Raw genomic sequence first — 14964 nt, 5'->3', positions numbered from 1 at the left:
AGAGTCTCACTCTGTCACCCAGGCTGGAGTGCAGTGCCATGATCTCGGCTCACTGCAATCTCCACCTCCCGGTTTCATGCCATCCTTCTGCCTCAGCCTCCTGAGTAGCTGGGACTACAGGCGCCCGCCACCACGCCCAGCTTTTTTTGTATTTTTAGTAGAGATGGGGTTTCACCATGTTAGCCAGGATGGTCTCGATCTCCTGACCTTGTGATCCGCCCACCTCGGCCTCCCAAAGTGCTGGGATTGCAGGCATTAGCCACCGCGCCTGGCAGAATTTCTGTTCTTTAGAAGACACTCATGGGAATGAAAAGACAAGGCATACACTGGGAGAAAATATTTCCAAATTACTTATCTGGCAAAGAAACTTGCATTTGGAATATGTATTTAAAGAACTCTCAAAACTCAATAATAAGAAAATAATCCAATTTTTTAAATGAGCAAAAAATACTTCACCAAAGAAGATATACAGATGGCGAATAAGCACATTATTACTCATTAGGAAAATGCAAACGAAAACTACAATGAAAACTACAATGAGATATCACTACACATACATTAGAATGTCTAAAATTATAAAAACTGACCACTTCACAGCCATTAGGATGACTCCCATTAAAAAACAGAAAATAGGCTGGGCGTGGTGGCTCACACCTGTAATCCAACACTTTGGGAAGCCGAGGAAGGCGGATCACCTGAGGTCAGGAGTTAGAAACCAGCCTGGCCAACATGGCGAAACCCCGCCTTTACTAAAAATACAAAAATTAGCCAGGCGTGGTGGTGGGTGAATCCCAGCTACTTGGGAGACTGAGGCAGGGAGAACTGCTTGAATCCAGGAGGCAGAGGTTGTAGCGAGCCAAGATCACGCCATTGCATTCCAGCCTGGGCAACAGAGCAAGACTCTGTCTCAAACTAAAGTAAACTAAAGTAAACTAAACTAAACTACTAAACTAACAAACAGAAAATAGGTGGCCAGGTGCAGTGGCATGGTAAAACATGGTCTCTACCAAAAATACAAAAAATTAGGCCGAGTGCGGTGGCTCAAGCCTGTAATCCCAGTGCTTTGGGAGGCCAAGGTGGGCAGATAACTTGAGGTCAGAAGTTCAAGACCAGCCTGGCCAACATGGTGAAACCCCCATCTCTACTAAAAATACAAAAATTAGCCAGGTGTGGTGGACGCACGCCTGTAATCCCAGCTACTCAGGAGGCTGAGACAGGAGAATCGCTTGAACCTGGGAGGCAGAGGTTGCAGTGAACTGAGATTGCACCACTGCACTCCAGCCTCAGCAACAGAGCAAGACTATCTTAAAACAAGACAAAAAACAAAACAAAACAAAAAATTAGTCAGGTGTGGTGGTAAGCCTGTAGTCCCAGCTACTTGGGAGGCTGAGGTGGGAGGACTGCTCGAGCCTGGGAGGCAGAAGTTGCAGTGAACTGAGATCACACCACTGTACTCCAACCTCAGTGGTAGACTGAGACTTTGTCTCAAAAAACAAATAAGTAAAAGAAAATAGTCTGGGTGCAGTGATATGTACCTATAATCCCAGCTACTAAAGAGGCTGGAGTGGGAAGATAGTTTGAGACCGGGAGTTTACAACCAGCCTGAGCAACACAGTGAGATCCTGTCTCTAAAAATTAAAAAAAAAAAAAAAAAAATTAGCCAGGCATGGTGGTGTGCACCTGTAGTTTAACCTTATTCAAGAGACTGATGCCAGGAGTTTGAGGCTGCACTGTACTATGGTTGTGCCACTGCACTCCAGCCTGGGTGACAGAGCTAGACTCCATGTTAAAAAAATAAATAAATAAAATAAAAATAAAAAAATAAAAAAATAAAAAAATAAATATAATTAGCATATGATCTAGCAATTCCTCTTCTCAGTACGTAAGAATTGCAAGCAGAGTCTCAAAAAGATATCTGTAGACGCATATGCATAGCAGCATTATTCACAATAGCTAAAAGGTGGAAGAAAACCAAGTGTCCATTGATGTATAAATGGATAATCAAAATGTGGCATCCATACACTATAATATTACTAAGTCTTAAAAAGGAAGGAGATTCTGACACATGCTACAACAAACATGAACCTTGAGGACATTATGCTAAGTGAAATAAGCCAGTCACAAAAAGACAAATACCACTTTGTCTGACTCCACTTATGTGAGGTTCCTGTTACAGTAGTCAAATTCATAAACACATAAAGTGGAATGGTGGTTGTCAGGCGCTAAAGGGAGATGGGAATGGGGAGTTATTGTTTAATGGGTATAGAGCTTTGGATTTGTAGTGGGTATAGCGATGTGTGCCTATAGTCTCAGACACTCGGGAGGCTGAGGAGGAGGATTGCTTAAGCCTAGGAATTTGAGCCTAACCTGGGAAATGTAGCAAGACCTCCATCTTAAAAAAATAAAAAACAAAGCTTCAGATGTACAAGACCAAAAAATTATTGAAATGGATATGGTGATGGCTGTACAACAATATGAATATACTTAATACCACTGAACTGTACACTTACAACTTTTTCTTTTTTGAGACAGAGTTTTGCTTGTCGCCCAGGCTAAAGTGCAATGGCATGATCTCGGCTCACTGCAACCTCTGCCTCCTGGGTTCAAGCGATTCTCCTGACTCGCCTCCCGAGTAGCTGGGATTGCAGGCATCTGCCACCACGCCTGGTTAATTTTTGTATTTTTAGTAAAGACGGGGTTTCACCAAATTGGCCAGGCTGGTCTCGAACTCCTGTCCTCAGGTAATCTGCCCACCCCAGCCTCCCAAAGTGTTAGGATTACGGGCATGAGCCACTGCACCCAGCCAAAATGTTTCTATAAAAAGGTTTTAAAAAGATGGTTATGTGTATATTATGTGTATTTTACAATTAAAAACTTGGCAAAAAAGTTAAAAATAGTGACCATACCCAACTGCTGGTAAGGCTGGGAACAACCGGAATTCATACAACTGCTAATAGAAATAAAAAATGGTACAACTACTTTGGAACACAGTTTGGCAGTTTCTTAAAAAGTTAAACACACACCTACCATATGATCCAGTCAATATACAGAGATCTGTGCATGAATGTTCCTAACAGCTTTAGCTGTAATAGCCAAAAATTGAACATAAGCCAAATGCCCATCTAAGTGAATGGGTAAACATTCACTTAGGGATAAATCTATTTAATGGAATACTACTCAGCAATAAAAAGAAATAAACATGCAACATGGATGAATTTCAAAATAATTATGTTGAGACAAAGAAGCCAGACTCAAAAGACTACCATAGCATATGATTCCATCACATAAAACTTTAGAAAATGCAAACTAACGGCAGTAGACACTGGATCAGTGGTAAATCTTGCCTGGGGATTAGAGGGGGCAGAGAAAGGCAGAAGGGAGGAATTACAAAGGTGCACAAAGAAAGTTTTTAGTCCAATATGCTTATTATCTTTTTTTTTTTTTTTTTCTTTTTTGAGACAGAGTTTCGCTCTTGTTGCCCAGGCTGGAGTGCAATGACGCGATCTCGGCTCACTGCCACCTCCGCCTCCTGGGTTCAAGTGATTCTCCTGCCTCAGCCTCCCAAGTAGCTGGAATTACAGGCAGGTGGCGGGTGCCTATAATCCCAGCTACTTGGGAGGCTGAGGCAGAAGAACCGCTTGAACGCAGGAGGTGGAGGCTGCAGTGAGCTCAGATCATGCCACTGCACTCCAGCCTGGACAACAGAGTGAGACTGTCTCAAACAAACAAACAAAAAAAAGAACTTCCAGAGAGAAAAAGACAGATCACATACAAATAAATAAAAGTTAAACTGATAACAGACTTCTTAAGAGCAGTACTGAATGTCTTCAAATTTCTTTTTTTTTTTTTTTGAGACAGAGTCTTGCTCTGTCACCCAGGCTGGACTACAGGCGCCCGCCACCACACCCAGCTAATTTTTGTATGTTTTTTTTTTAGTAGAGATGGGGTTTCACCATATTGACCAAGCTGGTCTCAAACTCCTGACCTTGTGATCCACCCGCCTCAGCCTCCCAAAATGCTGGGATTATAGGTGTGAGTCACTGCGCCCGGCCATGTCTTCAAATTTCTGAGCAAAAATTGATTTTAAATTTAGAATTCTGTATCAAACTATCAATCAAGTATAAGGATAGAATAAAGACATGCTCAGATATGCAGAGACAAAAAAAATCTATGCATCCTTTCTTAGATATTCTCAGAGGATGTCCTCTACTAAAACCAAAAATAAGAAAGAGGAAGATATAGGACCCAAGAAACAGGATTCAACCCAGGAGGGCAGCAGAGGAAAATCCTGGGATGACAGCTCTGTTGCAGGGCTAAAGAACAAGCAGTGCAAATTGGAGCAGTAGAACAGAAGGCTCTAAGAAAAAGCTCTCCTGAAAAAAAATTCAATGAAAGAAAGTGAAGCAATTAACAACTCTACAAAAATAAACAATTCAAGAAAGAAAATGAAGCCATAATATACTACTTGGCTTTTCAGTGAACAATACTTAGTTGTGACACAAACACAATGAATACTGATTTAACACCCTTTAGGAAGCTACTATAAAAAAACAAAACAAAACAAAAACAAAAACACAAGCCAGGTGCAGTGGCTCACACCTGCAATCCCAGCACTTTGGGAGGCCGAGATGGGGAGATCACTTGAGCTCAGGAGTTCAAAACCAGCCTGACCAACATGGCAAAACCCCATCTCTACTAAAATACAAAAATTAGCCAGACGTGGTGGAGTGTGCCTGTAGTCCCAGCTACTTGGGAGGCTGAGGCACGAGAATGGCTTGAACGTGGGAGGCAGAGGTTGCAGTGAGCCAAGACTGTACCACTGCACTCCAGCCTGGGTGACAGAGCGAGACTCCAGACTACAAAAAAAAAAAAAAAAAGCACAAAAAAACCAGTGCTGGCAAGGATGGGGAAAAATTAAAACTCTCCTGCACTGTTGGTAGGACTGCAAAATGGCGCAACTGCTGTGAAAAACAGTATGAAAGTTTCTCAAAAAATTAAAAACAGACCTACCATATGGTCCAGCAATGCCACTTCTGCATATATATCCAAAAGAATTAAAAATAGGGTCTTAAAGAGATAGCTGTAGACCCATGTTCATAGTGGCACTATTCACAATAGCCAAGAAGTGGAAGCAACCCTAATGTCCACTGACAGATGAATGGATCAAACAAAATGGTGTGTATGTATACAATGGAATATTATTCAGCCTTAGAAAGGAAGGAAATTGAGTGGTGAGAAAAATAGAAAAAAATAAAAATAAAAATTTTTAAAAAGGAAGGAAATCCTGTCACATGCCACAACGGGTGAACCTTGAAGACATTATACTAAATGAAATAAGCCAGTCACAAAAAGATAAATATTGTATGATTCCACTTATAAAAGGTATCTAAAGTGGTCATATTTAAAAAAAAAAAGAAAAGAAAGTAGAATGGTGGTTACCAGAGACTGAGGGGAGAGAAGGGGAACTGTTGTGTAGGTATAGAGTTTTAGATTTGCAAGATGAAGAGGTTCTGGAGATATGTTTCACAACAATGTGAATATATGTAACATTACTGAATTGTGCACTTAAAAATGGTTAAGATGGTAAATTTTATGTTAGACGTATTTTTTTACAATTAAAAAAAGATTAATGGGATCATGTCAACAGGAACAAGAATCATCTTGAAGGAGCTCCCATTTATCAAATTTGAGACAAACTGAGCATCAAAAAGAAAAAAGAACAGTAGCTATAATTGATTACAACACATTGATTCTTTAAAAAAATCCATGAGGTTATAGTAATACTAAAATAATAGAAAATCTTTATAAAAGAATGCTAGTTAATAACTGTAGAAGAAGTTATATATTTAGAAAATGAACATTCTTTTGAGATAGAACTTTGCTCTTGTCGCCCAGGCTGGAGTGCAATGGCGTGATCTTCACTTGCTGCAACTTCTGCCTCCTGGGTTCAAGAGATTCTCCTGCCTCAGCCTACCGAGCAGCTGGGATTACAGGTGCCCACAACCACGCCTAGCTAATTTTTATATTTTTAGTAGAGACAGGTTTCATCATGTCAGTCAGGCTGGTCTCGAACTCCTGACCTCAGATGATCCACCTGCCTCCGCCTCCCAAAGTGCTGGGATTACAGGCACGAGCCACCACACCCAGCCAAAAAAGAACATTTTCTATGTAACTCCCAGTGCAATAGCTCATTCAAGCAAGGATCATCAATAAATGCTCAAGCAATCAGGTGAAAAGTTAGTTGTTGGGGAATAGGATATTCACATGGTACCAAAGCATCACCCCACAGATAATTTACTAATTACAAAGGGGTAAATGTACTTTACAATGGATAGATATGGCAGTTTACACCTTAACAAACTTAGTATTACTATTTGTGGAACAACCTGTCATTAAGTGTCATATATGCCTCCTAATTTGGTTAGGAGGATATACTGTAGGATGAATACACGATAGTACCTAGGAATTATTCCTGCCAAAAACACTTAATTCGAATCTAATTCCACCTCTGGACCCAGTTTCTAGTTTACAGGAAATACAGAGAATGGAGGAACAAATTAAGAAACAGACAAAATTCAGAATGTGGGACAATCTATAAAACAAGTGACCTAAATTAAAAGAGAGTAAGGAGACAAAAACTAAACATGTGAACTCTGATTAGATGCTATTTCAGCAAAGTTACAAAAATACATTTTTGGGACAACTATGGAAATTAGAATATGGAATATATATTAGATGATTTTTTAAAAGTTATGATTAAATATAAATTACCAATAAACAAAAAAGTTTAACCTTACCAATTATTAAAACAAAATATGTTAAAATTTACCTATCAAATTGGTGACACTAAAAATTAATACAATTTTTTGGGGCAGGACCATCTGGTAACATGTAACAGTTTTTTAAATGTTTATATACTTTACCCAGCAATTCCACTTCTAGGGATTCATCCTATAGAAATAAGAGTTGTACATAAACATTTATTGACCAGAATGTTCACTGCAGCATTACTAGTGAAAATGGACACAATCTAATTTACCAAGATGAAATAAATTATATAATAAAATACTTTGTAATCATTAAAAATCTTAATTTCAAATATTTAACATGAAAAGTTCCTTAATATATTAAGTACAAAGAAAGCAGATTATAAACTATTAATATGTAATTTCCCTGTATATATTCTACCTTACAGGAAAGATAATTATCAAAATGTTAATTTTGTTATTTCTAGGTGGCAGGATGGATTTATAGGTGATTTTAAGTTTTTTTCTTTGTAGGAGAGAGACTCATTATTTCTAATGTCTGAAAATAAAAAATGGGCCAGGTGCTGTGGCTCATGCCTGTAATTCCAGCACTTTGAGAGGCCAAGGTGGGTGGATCACTTGCGGCCAGGAGTTCGAGACCAGTCTGGCCAAAATTGTGAAACGCTGTCTCTACTAAAAATACAAAAATTAACCAGGTGTGGCTGCCCACACCTGTGGTCCCAGCTACTTGAGAGGCTGAGGCAGGACAATTGCTTGAACCCGGGAGGCAGAGGCTGCAGTGAGCTGAGGTCGCACCACCGCACTCCAGTCTGGGCAACAGAGTAAGACTCTGTCTCCAAAAAAAAAAAAAAAAGAAAAGAATAAAAAATGAAAGACAGAACAAAGTTATTTTTCATAATGCTAGAGGGCAGAACTAGAAACTACCACTAGAAGTTACAGGGAAGCCACATTTGACTCAACATAAGGAATAACTTTCTAACAACTAGAATTTTCTAAGCAATGAATGACCTGCCTTATGAGGTAATGTGTTTTGCATTATTAGAACTCTAAACAAAGGCTAAATGGTCACTTGGCAAAGATACATAGAACAGATTTATGTTTTAGGAGATTAAAGAGAAGCTCTTAATTGTCCTTTTCTACTTTAAGTACATATAGTTTCACAGAAAGTTTTCCACTTGCAAGGATACCAGAAAGGAAGTGGTATTTCTTTTTAAGTGTTATTATAAAAAAAAAAAAAATGCGGCACTAAACTAAAGACATTATACTTACATTAGAATAATGGAATTGAAGGATGATTTACTTTGTTACATTCTACATCAATAATATATACATTATTGATAAAGTGAAAAGAGATAACTAACCCCATGGAGAGGATTCAAACTGAACTGGCAAGAACATTTGAATCTACTCCTTACTAATTTCTCTGTGTCTGATAAGAACCTGAACAATTATACTTTTTTAAGGTTAAATACAATAAACATCTCAAAAAGGAGGACAGGAAGTACTATGCTCCCCTTTTGTGCTTCTGGCTGCACTATAATTCACATACAAATGGAGGAAAGGTGAAGAATACAGCACTCCCGCCCTTGCAATATGGTATATAAAAATCTTACGATTTTGGATGTAGGAACACTGGGCAATGGAAGTGACAGAAAAACTTATTATACTGGGTTCCTGGAAGGCAGAAGGAAGTGCCAGAGGTCTGTGAAATTTTTAGAGTAATTTGTAATGTTGAAAAAAATGAATGCCCTAAAAGACGTGCTTAAAAAACAACTTTTTAATTATGGAAATTGTCAAATATACACAAAAGTAGAAAGTGGACTCACCACTCACCTTCATTTATCAACATTTTATCAAAGCTATTTCCAGTATTTTTTGTCTGTGATTTAAAAACAAACAGTAGATTTAAGGCTATTTTACCTATAAAAAATTCAGTATGAAAAGATATCCTTTCTTGCTGATAACAGCAACTATTCAATGTTAGTTGCTAGCGCTAGGTACTGTTCTATGCCTTATACCCGTACAATTTTCATGTAAGCTAAGATTTGATATTATCCCCATTTTACAAATGAGTTTTTAATGGCTCACCCAGCCAGTAAGCAGTGGTGCTAAGATGTGAACCCAGATGTTAACTCTAGACTAGACTTTCTTCTCTCAACCACTGAAGTATGCTGCCTATTCACTATAGTTATTCTAGCTATTCTTTATGGGATATAGATTGTTGTGGTAATACTGGGAGAGGAACTGCTGAATGGGGAAAAAGACTGAAAATGATGTTATAGTGTGAACAGCTGCTCTTTACTTTTCTTGGGAAATTTTCTTTAAATGTTCCAAATGAGAGAGAAAACGTAACTGGATATCATCCGTGTCAACTGCCTAGGATATAAAAAAAGGAGTTAGCTCACAGAGGGCAAAGCAATGACATGACTAGGCCTCTTCCACAGAGCTTGAATATAGACAGATTTCTTTTAAATTTGCCCCTTCAATGGTGGGGGGAGAGGTGGAGAGGAGAGGTTTCTCTACTTCTACCAGACCTAAAATAGTTCTAGCAAAGGGATCTCACAAGCAGAGGGCTAATAATCAGTATAATATTTGGTTGCTTATGAAATATTCAGTGAAAAAAGGACAGGGGATAAAAAATTCTTCTGACTGATGTCTCTGAGTTCTAAACCTTTCACTCATAGTCTTATAAAACAAACAAGAAAAACTACTACATAATTCAGGATTTGTCAAAAGAAAGAAGAGTCTCCTCTGCGAAAGGACCAAAAATCCTCCTAAAACGCTCCCTAGTGATTTACAATAGATCTTAGAGTAATTAAACTAATTATCTTCTCTGTGGAGCTCACCTAGGGCATCCTCCTTCCTCATCTTCCACTTTTCCCAAACACAAGCAGAAGGGCTCCTTCCCTGCTCCTACTGTACTTTATATGTAATTCTATCAGAACACTAATCAATACTGCAGTGTAATTATCTTCTTCTCTGGGCTATGAATTCCCAGAGGGCCACGACCCTATCTTACTCCTCTTTACATTTCTAATTCCTTTTCTTCCTACCTACCACCACTGAAATACTCGAGAAAAGTCTGCAGAATGAATAAAGATGACAGAACATGGATTTTTTTTTTTTTGAGACAGAGTCTCATTCTGTCACCCGTGTTAAAGTGCGATGGCATGATCGTGGCTCACTGCAACCTCTGCCTCCCGGATTCAAGTGATCGTTGTGCCTCAGCCACACAAGTAGCTAGGATTATAGGCATGTGCCACCACACCTGGCTAATTTTTTTTTTCCCAAAAGAATACAATTCAGCTAATTTTTATAGTTTTAGTAGAGATGGGGTTTTGCCATGCTGGCCAGGCTGGTCTTAAACTCCTGGCCTCAAGTGACCTGCCTGCCTCTGCCTCCAGAAGTGTTGAGATTACAGGCATGAGCCACCACGCCTAGCCTGGAGTGATCTTTTTAAGAAGCGATTCTTTTATCAGTATAAAACCTCTCTAACCCCTTCACCTTCAGTTCTTCCCACAAGTCTCCCCTTTAGGAGCTTTCCCATCAGCCAACAGTTCAGGCTGAATGATAACATGGACTGTAGTCTCTTGAGAGCTGGAGAAAGAATCTAGTCACTTTGGTTTGCAATTATCTTCTAATGAAGAGGGGAGAACACAACTTGAAGGATCTGGAAGGTAGCCAAACCTTTCAAGAGCTTTTATTCAGAAGCCAAAATGCAGAATGGTATTTGAAATGCCTGCTTTTACATTTAAATGCTTGAAGGTAACAGGGAAAATAAAACATTGCAAATTTAAAAAACCACTGATTAGTAAGCAGCACCTGGTCATCCACTTCCATCATTTTTCAGACAAAAAATCCCTAGCAAAAATGTACAGGTCTGGGTTAAAGCCCTCAGCCATGAGGGAGGCACCTTTCATGTACTGTTGTAAGCGTGCTTAGACCCCTAATACTGGTTAACCAAACCACTTTGAGAATTATCTAGTTAGGCAATCCCTTTAAACGAAAATCTTTGAGTAAGGAAGTTATCTTTCTCAAGAATTTAAGAAAATTCTAAACAATCTCCCAGTCAGTTTAAGCTGTTACAGTGGAAAGAGAAAGTTGCATCACATGTTTTTATGCCTTTCTTTGGTTACCATGTTACCTTGGTTAGTGTCCTCTGGGTCTTCTATATGAGCAATGACACTCCTGAGATAAAGCTGCTTCTGCTGTTCTAGATTTGATTGTGAAAACGTCGGAACATTAGTCCTTGAATAAAGCAAACCAGAAAAAAGAAAAACAGCCCATTAGAAACAGGAATATAGAGCTTTGTAGAGAGAAGTGATATACTGCTGATTGATTAGAACTAAGTTTCAGAGGCAAAATTATCTTTATGATCAAGAGGCAGAGGACAGTATTAGGCAAAAAAAAAAAAAAAAAAAAACCTCAAATGGAGTATGGAATCGAGAAAAAAGAAGAGAAGCTGGGTGTGGTGGCTAACACATGTAATCCCAGCACTCTGGGAGTCTCAGGCAGGAGGACTGCTTGAGGTCAGGAATTTGAGACCCGCCAGGGCAACACAGTGAAACCCAATAAATTTTTTTTTAAATGAGCTGGACATGGCTGCATGTGCCTATAGTCCGAGCTACTCAGGAGGCTGAGGAGGGAGGATGACTTGAGTTCACGAGTTCAAGCTGCTGTGAGCTATGATCACACCACTGCATTCCAGCTTGAAGGAAATAGATACAACCTCCTGCTACCAAGGAATAGAAAGGTGAAGATTACCTAGTCCCTAGAGAAAGAAAGTATTTGTTGAGTAATTCAAGGTTAGTCAGAAAATAGCTAACTTTCTAGAGTGAAATTGAAAAGTTAAATGGGATAAAGACTGAAAAGAATCACTGTATCTGGCAATCAGCAACGGTGACCTTGGTGAAAGCAGTTTCTGGCCCATATTCATACTGACTGACTGTACCAAAGAGTCAGTGGATAAGAATATTGAGATTGCAAATTTATTACTGTCCCAAGTAGCCTGAGTTGTGAGTTTTTGATATCACTTACATTGTAAGCAATTCACAAGATTTCTCTCAATTATGTGAACAAAATAGAAAACCAGGAAACTGGGATTCAGGGTCGTAGTCAAAGGAAACTTTAGCCTTATTTGTAACAATTTAAATATTTATTTTTTATATAAGGTCTGTCTCCCAGGCTGGTGTGCAGTGGCATGATCTCGGCTCACTGCAACCTCTGTCCCCTGGGCTCAAGCAATCTTCCCACCTCGGTCTCCCTAGTAGCTGGGACCACAGGTGTGCGCCACCATACCTGGGTATTTTTTTTTATTTTTAGTAGAGGCGGGGTCTCGCCATGTTGCCCAGATTGGTACTGAACTCCTGAGTTCTAGCAATTGGCCCACCTCAGCCTCCCAAAGTACTGGGATTACAGGTGTGAGTCACTGCACCCGGCCTAATTAAATTTTTTAAGCAAAATAAATATAATAAATGTATAAACAAAAGAATTTTTTTAAATCTCACTGTAAGGAAGCTAATCTGATTCAACATTAAAAAAAAAGCTTCTCTAGTAGATTCAGTTTAAAAGGACCATGTAGAGACACTGCCATCTCCTGGTAACAAGAGAATAAATTGAAAAGGTGACACAAATTTGCAACCCCTACTAGAATTTTTTTTGCGAGGGCAGTTGTATGCAACTTGGGAGAGATGACAAAATGATTTTCTACTAGTTGTATCTTAACATTTTGGTTAAAATTATTCTAACCTCTTATCATATATGTGACCAGGCTGCCCCATGCATAGGAGAAGATATCTTACATTTGTAGTGTTTTCACTAATATGTCTATTTTGCTTTCAAAATAACCCTGTAAAGCAGCAGAGGAGGTATCATTAGCCTTATTTTATACATAAACATTGAGGTAAGAGATTAACTGACTTGCCAAAAGTCACATAGTTGGTAGTGCTGGAACTTCAAGTTTGCTTACTCCTGGAGCAGGGTTTTTTCCCTACACTAAGAGGAAACAGGAGGGGAAGAAAGAAATTGAAGAGAATCAAAAGAAGTCAGAATATTTAATTATAATTTACATTACCTGGTCTTGGTTTGTAGAACAGGAATGACTTTGCCTAGTCTTCTCTCATGGCCTTTCATCTTCCCAAAATCCTTGTTAAGAATATCCTGCTTTTTTGAGGAAAAGGAATGCAAAAGGAAAGGTGATTCTCAGTTACAAGAAAACCACTGAAAACAAGACTATTTATGGAAATATTTTTTAACCAAAGGCTACAAAAGCATATTCGTGAACACTACTGTGTACCACGTATGACAGTAGTGCTTTAAATAACAACTGTAATCTTAAAAAAAAAAAAAAAGAAAAAGAAAAAAGAAACCCTGGCCAGGTGCAGTGGCTCACGCCTATAATCCCAAAACTTTGGGAGGCCAAGGCGGGTGGATTACCTGAGGTCAGGAGTTTGAGACCACCCTGGCCAACATGGTGAAACCCAGTCTCTACTAAAATATAAAAATTAGCTGGACATGGTGGTGCACATCTGTAATCCCAGCTACTCAAGAGGCTGAGACAGGAGAATTGCTTGAACCTGGGAGGCGGAAGTTGCAGTGAGCTGAGATTGTGCCACTGCACTGCAACCTGAGGGACAGAGTGAGACTCTATCTCAAAAAAAAAAAAAAAGAAACAGTATGTGGCAGGGATTATTACACCCATTTGGCAGATAGGGAATCAGGTTCAAAAAAGTTAGGTAAATTGCCCAAGATTTTTCAGCTCTTTCATGGCTGACTCAGAGATAGTGCTGTATCTTAATATATAGCATGGCAATAAAGATTGAGACATAGGCTGAAACCCAAAGACAGGAAAAATAATAGAATTACCATCTTAGTAATTATTCAACAGAGGGTAATTTAATACTATGTACCAGGTGATATACATTATTTCATTAATCCTTATTATACTATGAAGTATTATTTACTGCAATTTAGATAAAGAAATGTGGGGAAACATAGAGGCTAAATAATTAGCCCAGGGTCACAGTGCTAGTCAGGATTAAAACCCCAATTTGTCTGAATACAAAGCTCTGCCAGATTATAACAAATGTACCACTGTGGAGTAGGATGCTCACAGCAGGGGAAGTTGTGTATGTGTGGAGATAGCGGGTATATGGAAACTCTGCTATACATCTGAATAAAAATAATTTCATTTTTCTCTTCACCTTGAAAAAAATGTACTTACTTTGTTCGATGAGCTGGAAACAACTGGAGATCTCATCTCACAACTTGACTTGTGTGAACCACCACTTCTGCAGGATGACTCCATATTAGAAGGAGTCTCTGAATGGTCTGAGATCCGAGAGAATACAGATGTAGGGTTCTCACTGTCAGGCATATTTTTATCAGAGACAGCTTGTTCAAAGTTATTGTTTGAAGAACAGAGCTGGGGCCCATCCCAGGCAGAGTTATTGGGGCTGACCCCTTCAGATTCAGTACAAAGTTTGCTTTCACTTGGGCTAAGACCATCTTCTCTCATCTCTTCTCCAAGGGAAGAGAGTTTTTCAGTATCTTTGGATGAATCAGTCTCGTCCTTATCAAGCAAAGAATCACAAACTGTTGGATTAAATGGTGCAACAGTTACTTTTATAAGATTCTTTTCTAGTACAGAGCGTCTGTTTAATGGTTTAGTAGGAGTTGGTCCATGACCACTTGATGTACTTAGCTGAGGTAGTTTGAAGAGGTCAGGAGTCTCAGCTACTGGTCCCAAGCTGTAGGATGAATTTTTCTCTTGGGGGATATCAAGTAGAATTTGACTCCCTCTTTCTCCCTTCTCAACATGCCCACCGTCATCTTCCCCAGAAGACTGCTCACATGATGGGTCATCTTCCTTCAACAGTGCATCGATCTCTTCCTCTGTGTAATTTACATCACCATCATCTTCTTCTCCCTCTGACAGCTCCAGCAAGGAGTCATCCAATCCATCCTCATCCAAGGAACTCCAAGAAAATGGGGCACTGTCTTTAGGCAAGACAGCGGTACCAGAAGACTGTTCAGAGGGCACCCGTGAGCACATCATTTCTGGAGAAATAAGACAGTTTCATTGAGGAAGAGAAAATAACCTTATACCAACTCCAGTCCACTATATGTGGGTAATATTCTAGTATTTCAAAATCTTTGCACTGTGACTTGTAGCATAAGAAATAATTTTTTTTTTTTT

At 39.1% G+C, this 14964-nt stretch overlaps 1 protein-coding gene across 2 annotated transcripts in view; it reads right to left on the bottom strand.

Moving 5' to 3' along the window:
• S100PBP (S100P binding protein) overlaps positions 1 to 14964 on the bottom strand; it is a 44515-nt gene that overhangs the window by 14766 nt on the left and 14785 nt on the right. For both annotated transcript variants that reach the window (XM_011974072.1, XM_011974073.1), the window contains 3 exons: positions 13990 to 14825; positions 12841 to 12929; positions 10912 to 11015 (listed from right to left, as the gene is read on the bottom strand). In XM_011974072.1, the coding sequence (XP_011829462.1) occupies positions 10912 to 11015; positions 12841 to 12929; positions 13990 to 14823 (1027 nt within the window). In that variant the 5' untranslated portion in view covers positions 14824 to 14825. The remainder of the gene's footprint in view (positions 1 to 10911; positions 11016 to 12840; positions 12930 to 13989; positions 14826 to 14964) is intronic.

The sequence above is a fragment of the Mandrillus leucophaeus genome, unplaced genomic scaffold (genome assembly GCF_000951045.1).
Source record: "Mandrillus leucophaeus isolate KB7577 unplaced genomic scaffold, Mleu.le_1.0 Scaffold141, whole genome shotgun sequence".
NCBI lineage: Eukaryota > Metazoa > Chordata > Mammalia > Primates > Cercopithecidae > Mandrillus > Mandrillus leucophaeus.
This window is presented reverse-complemented; position numbering and strand designations above follow the sequence as displayed.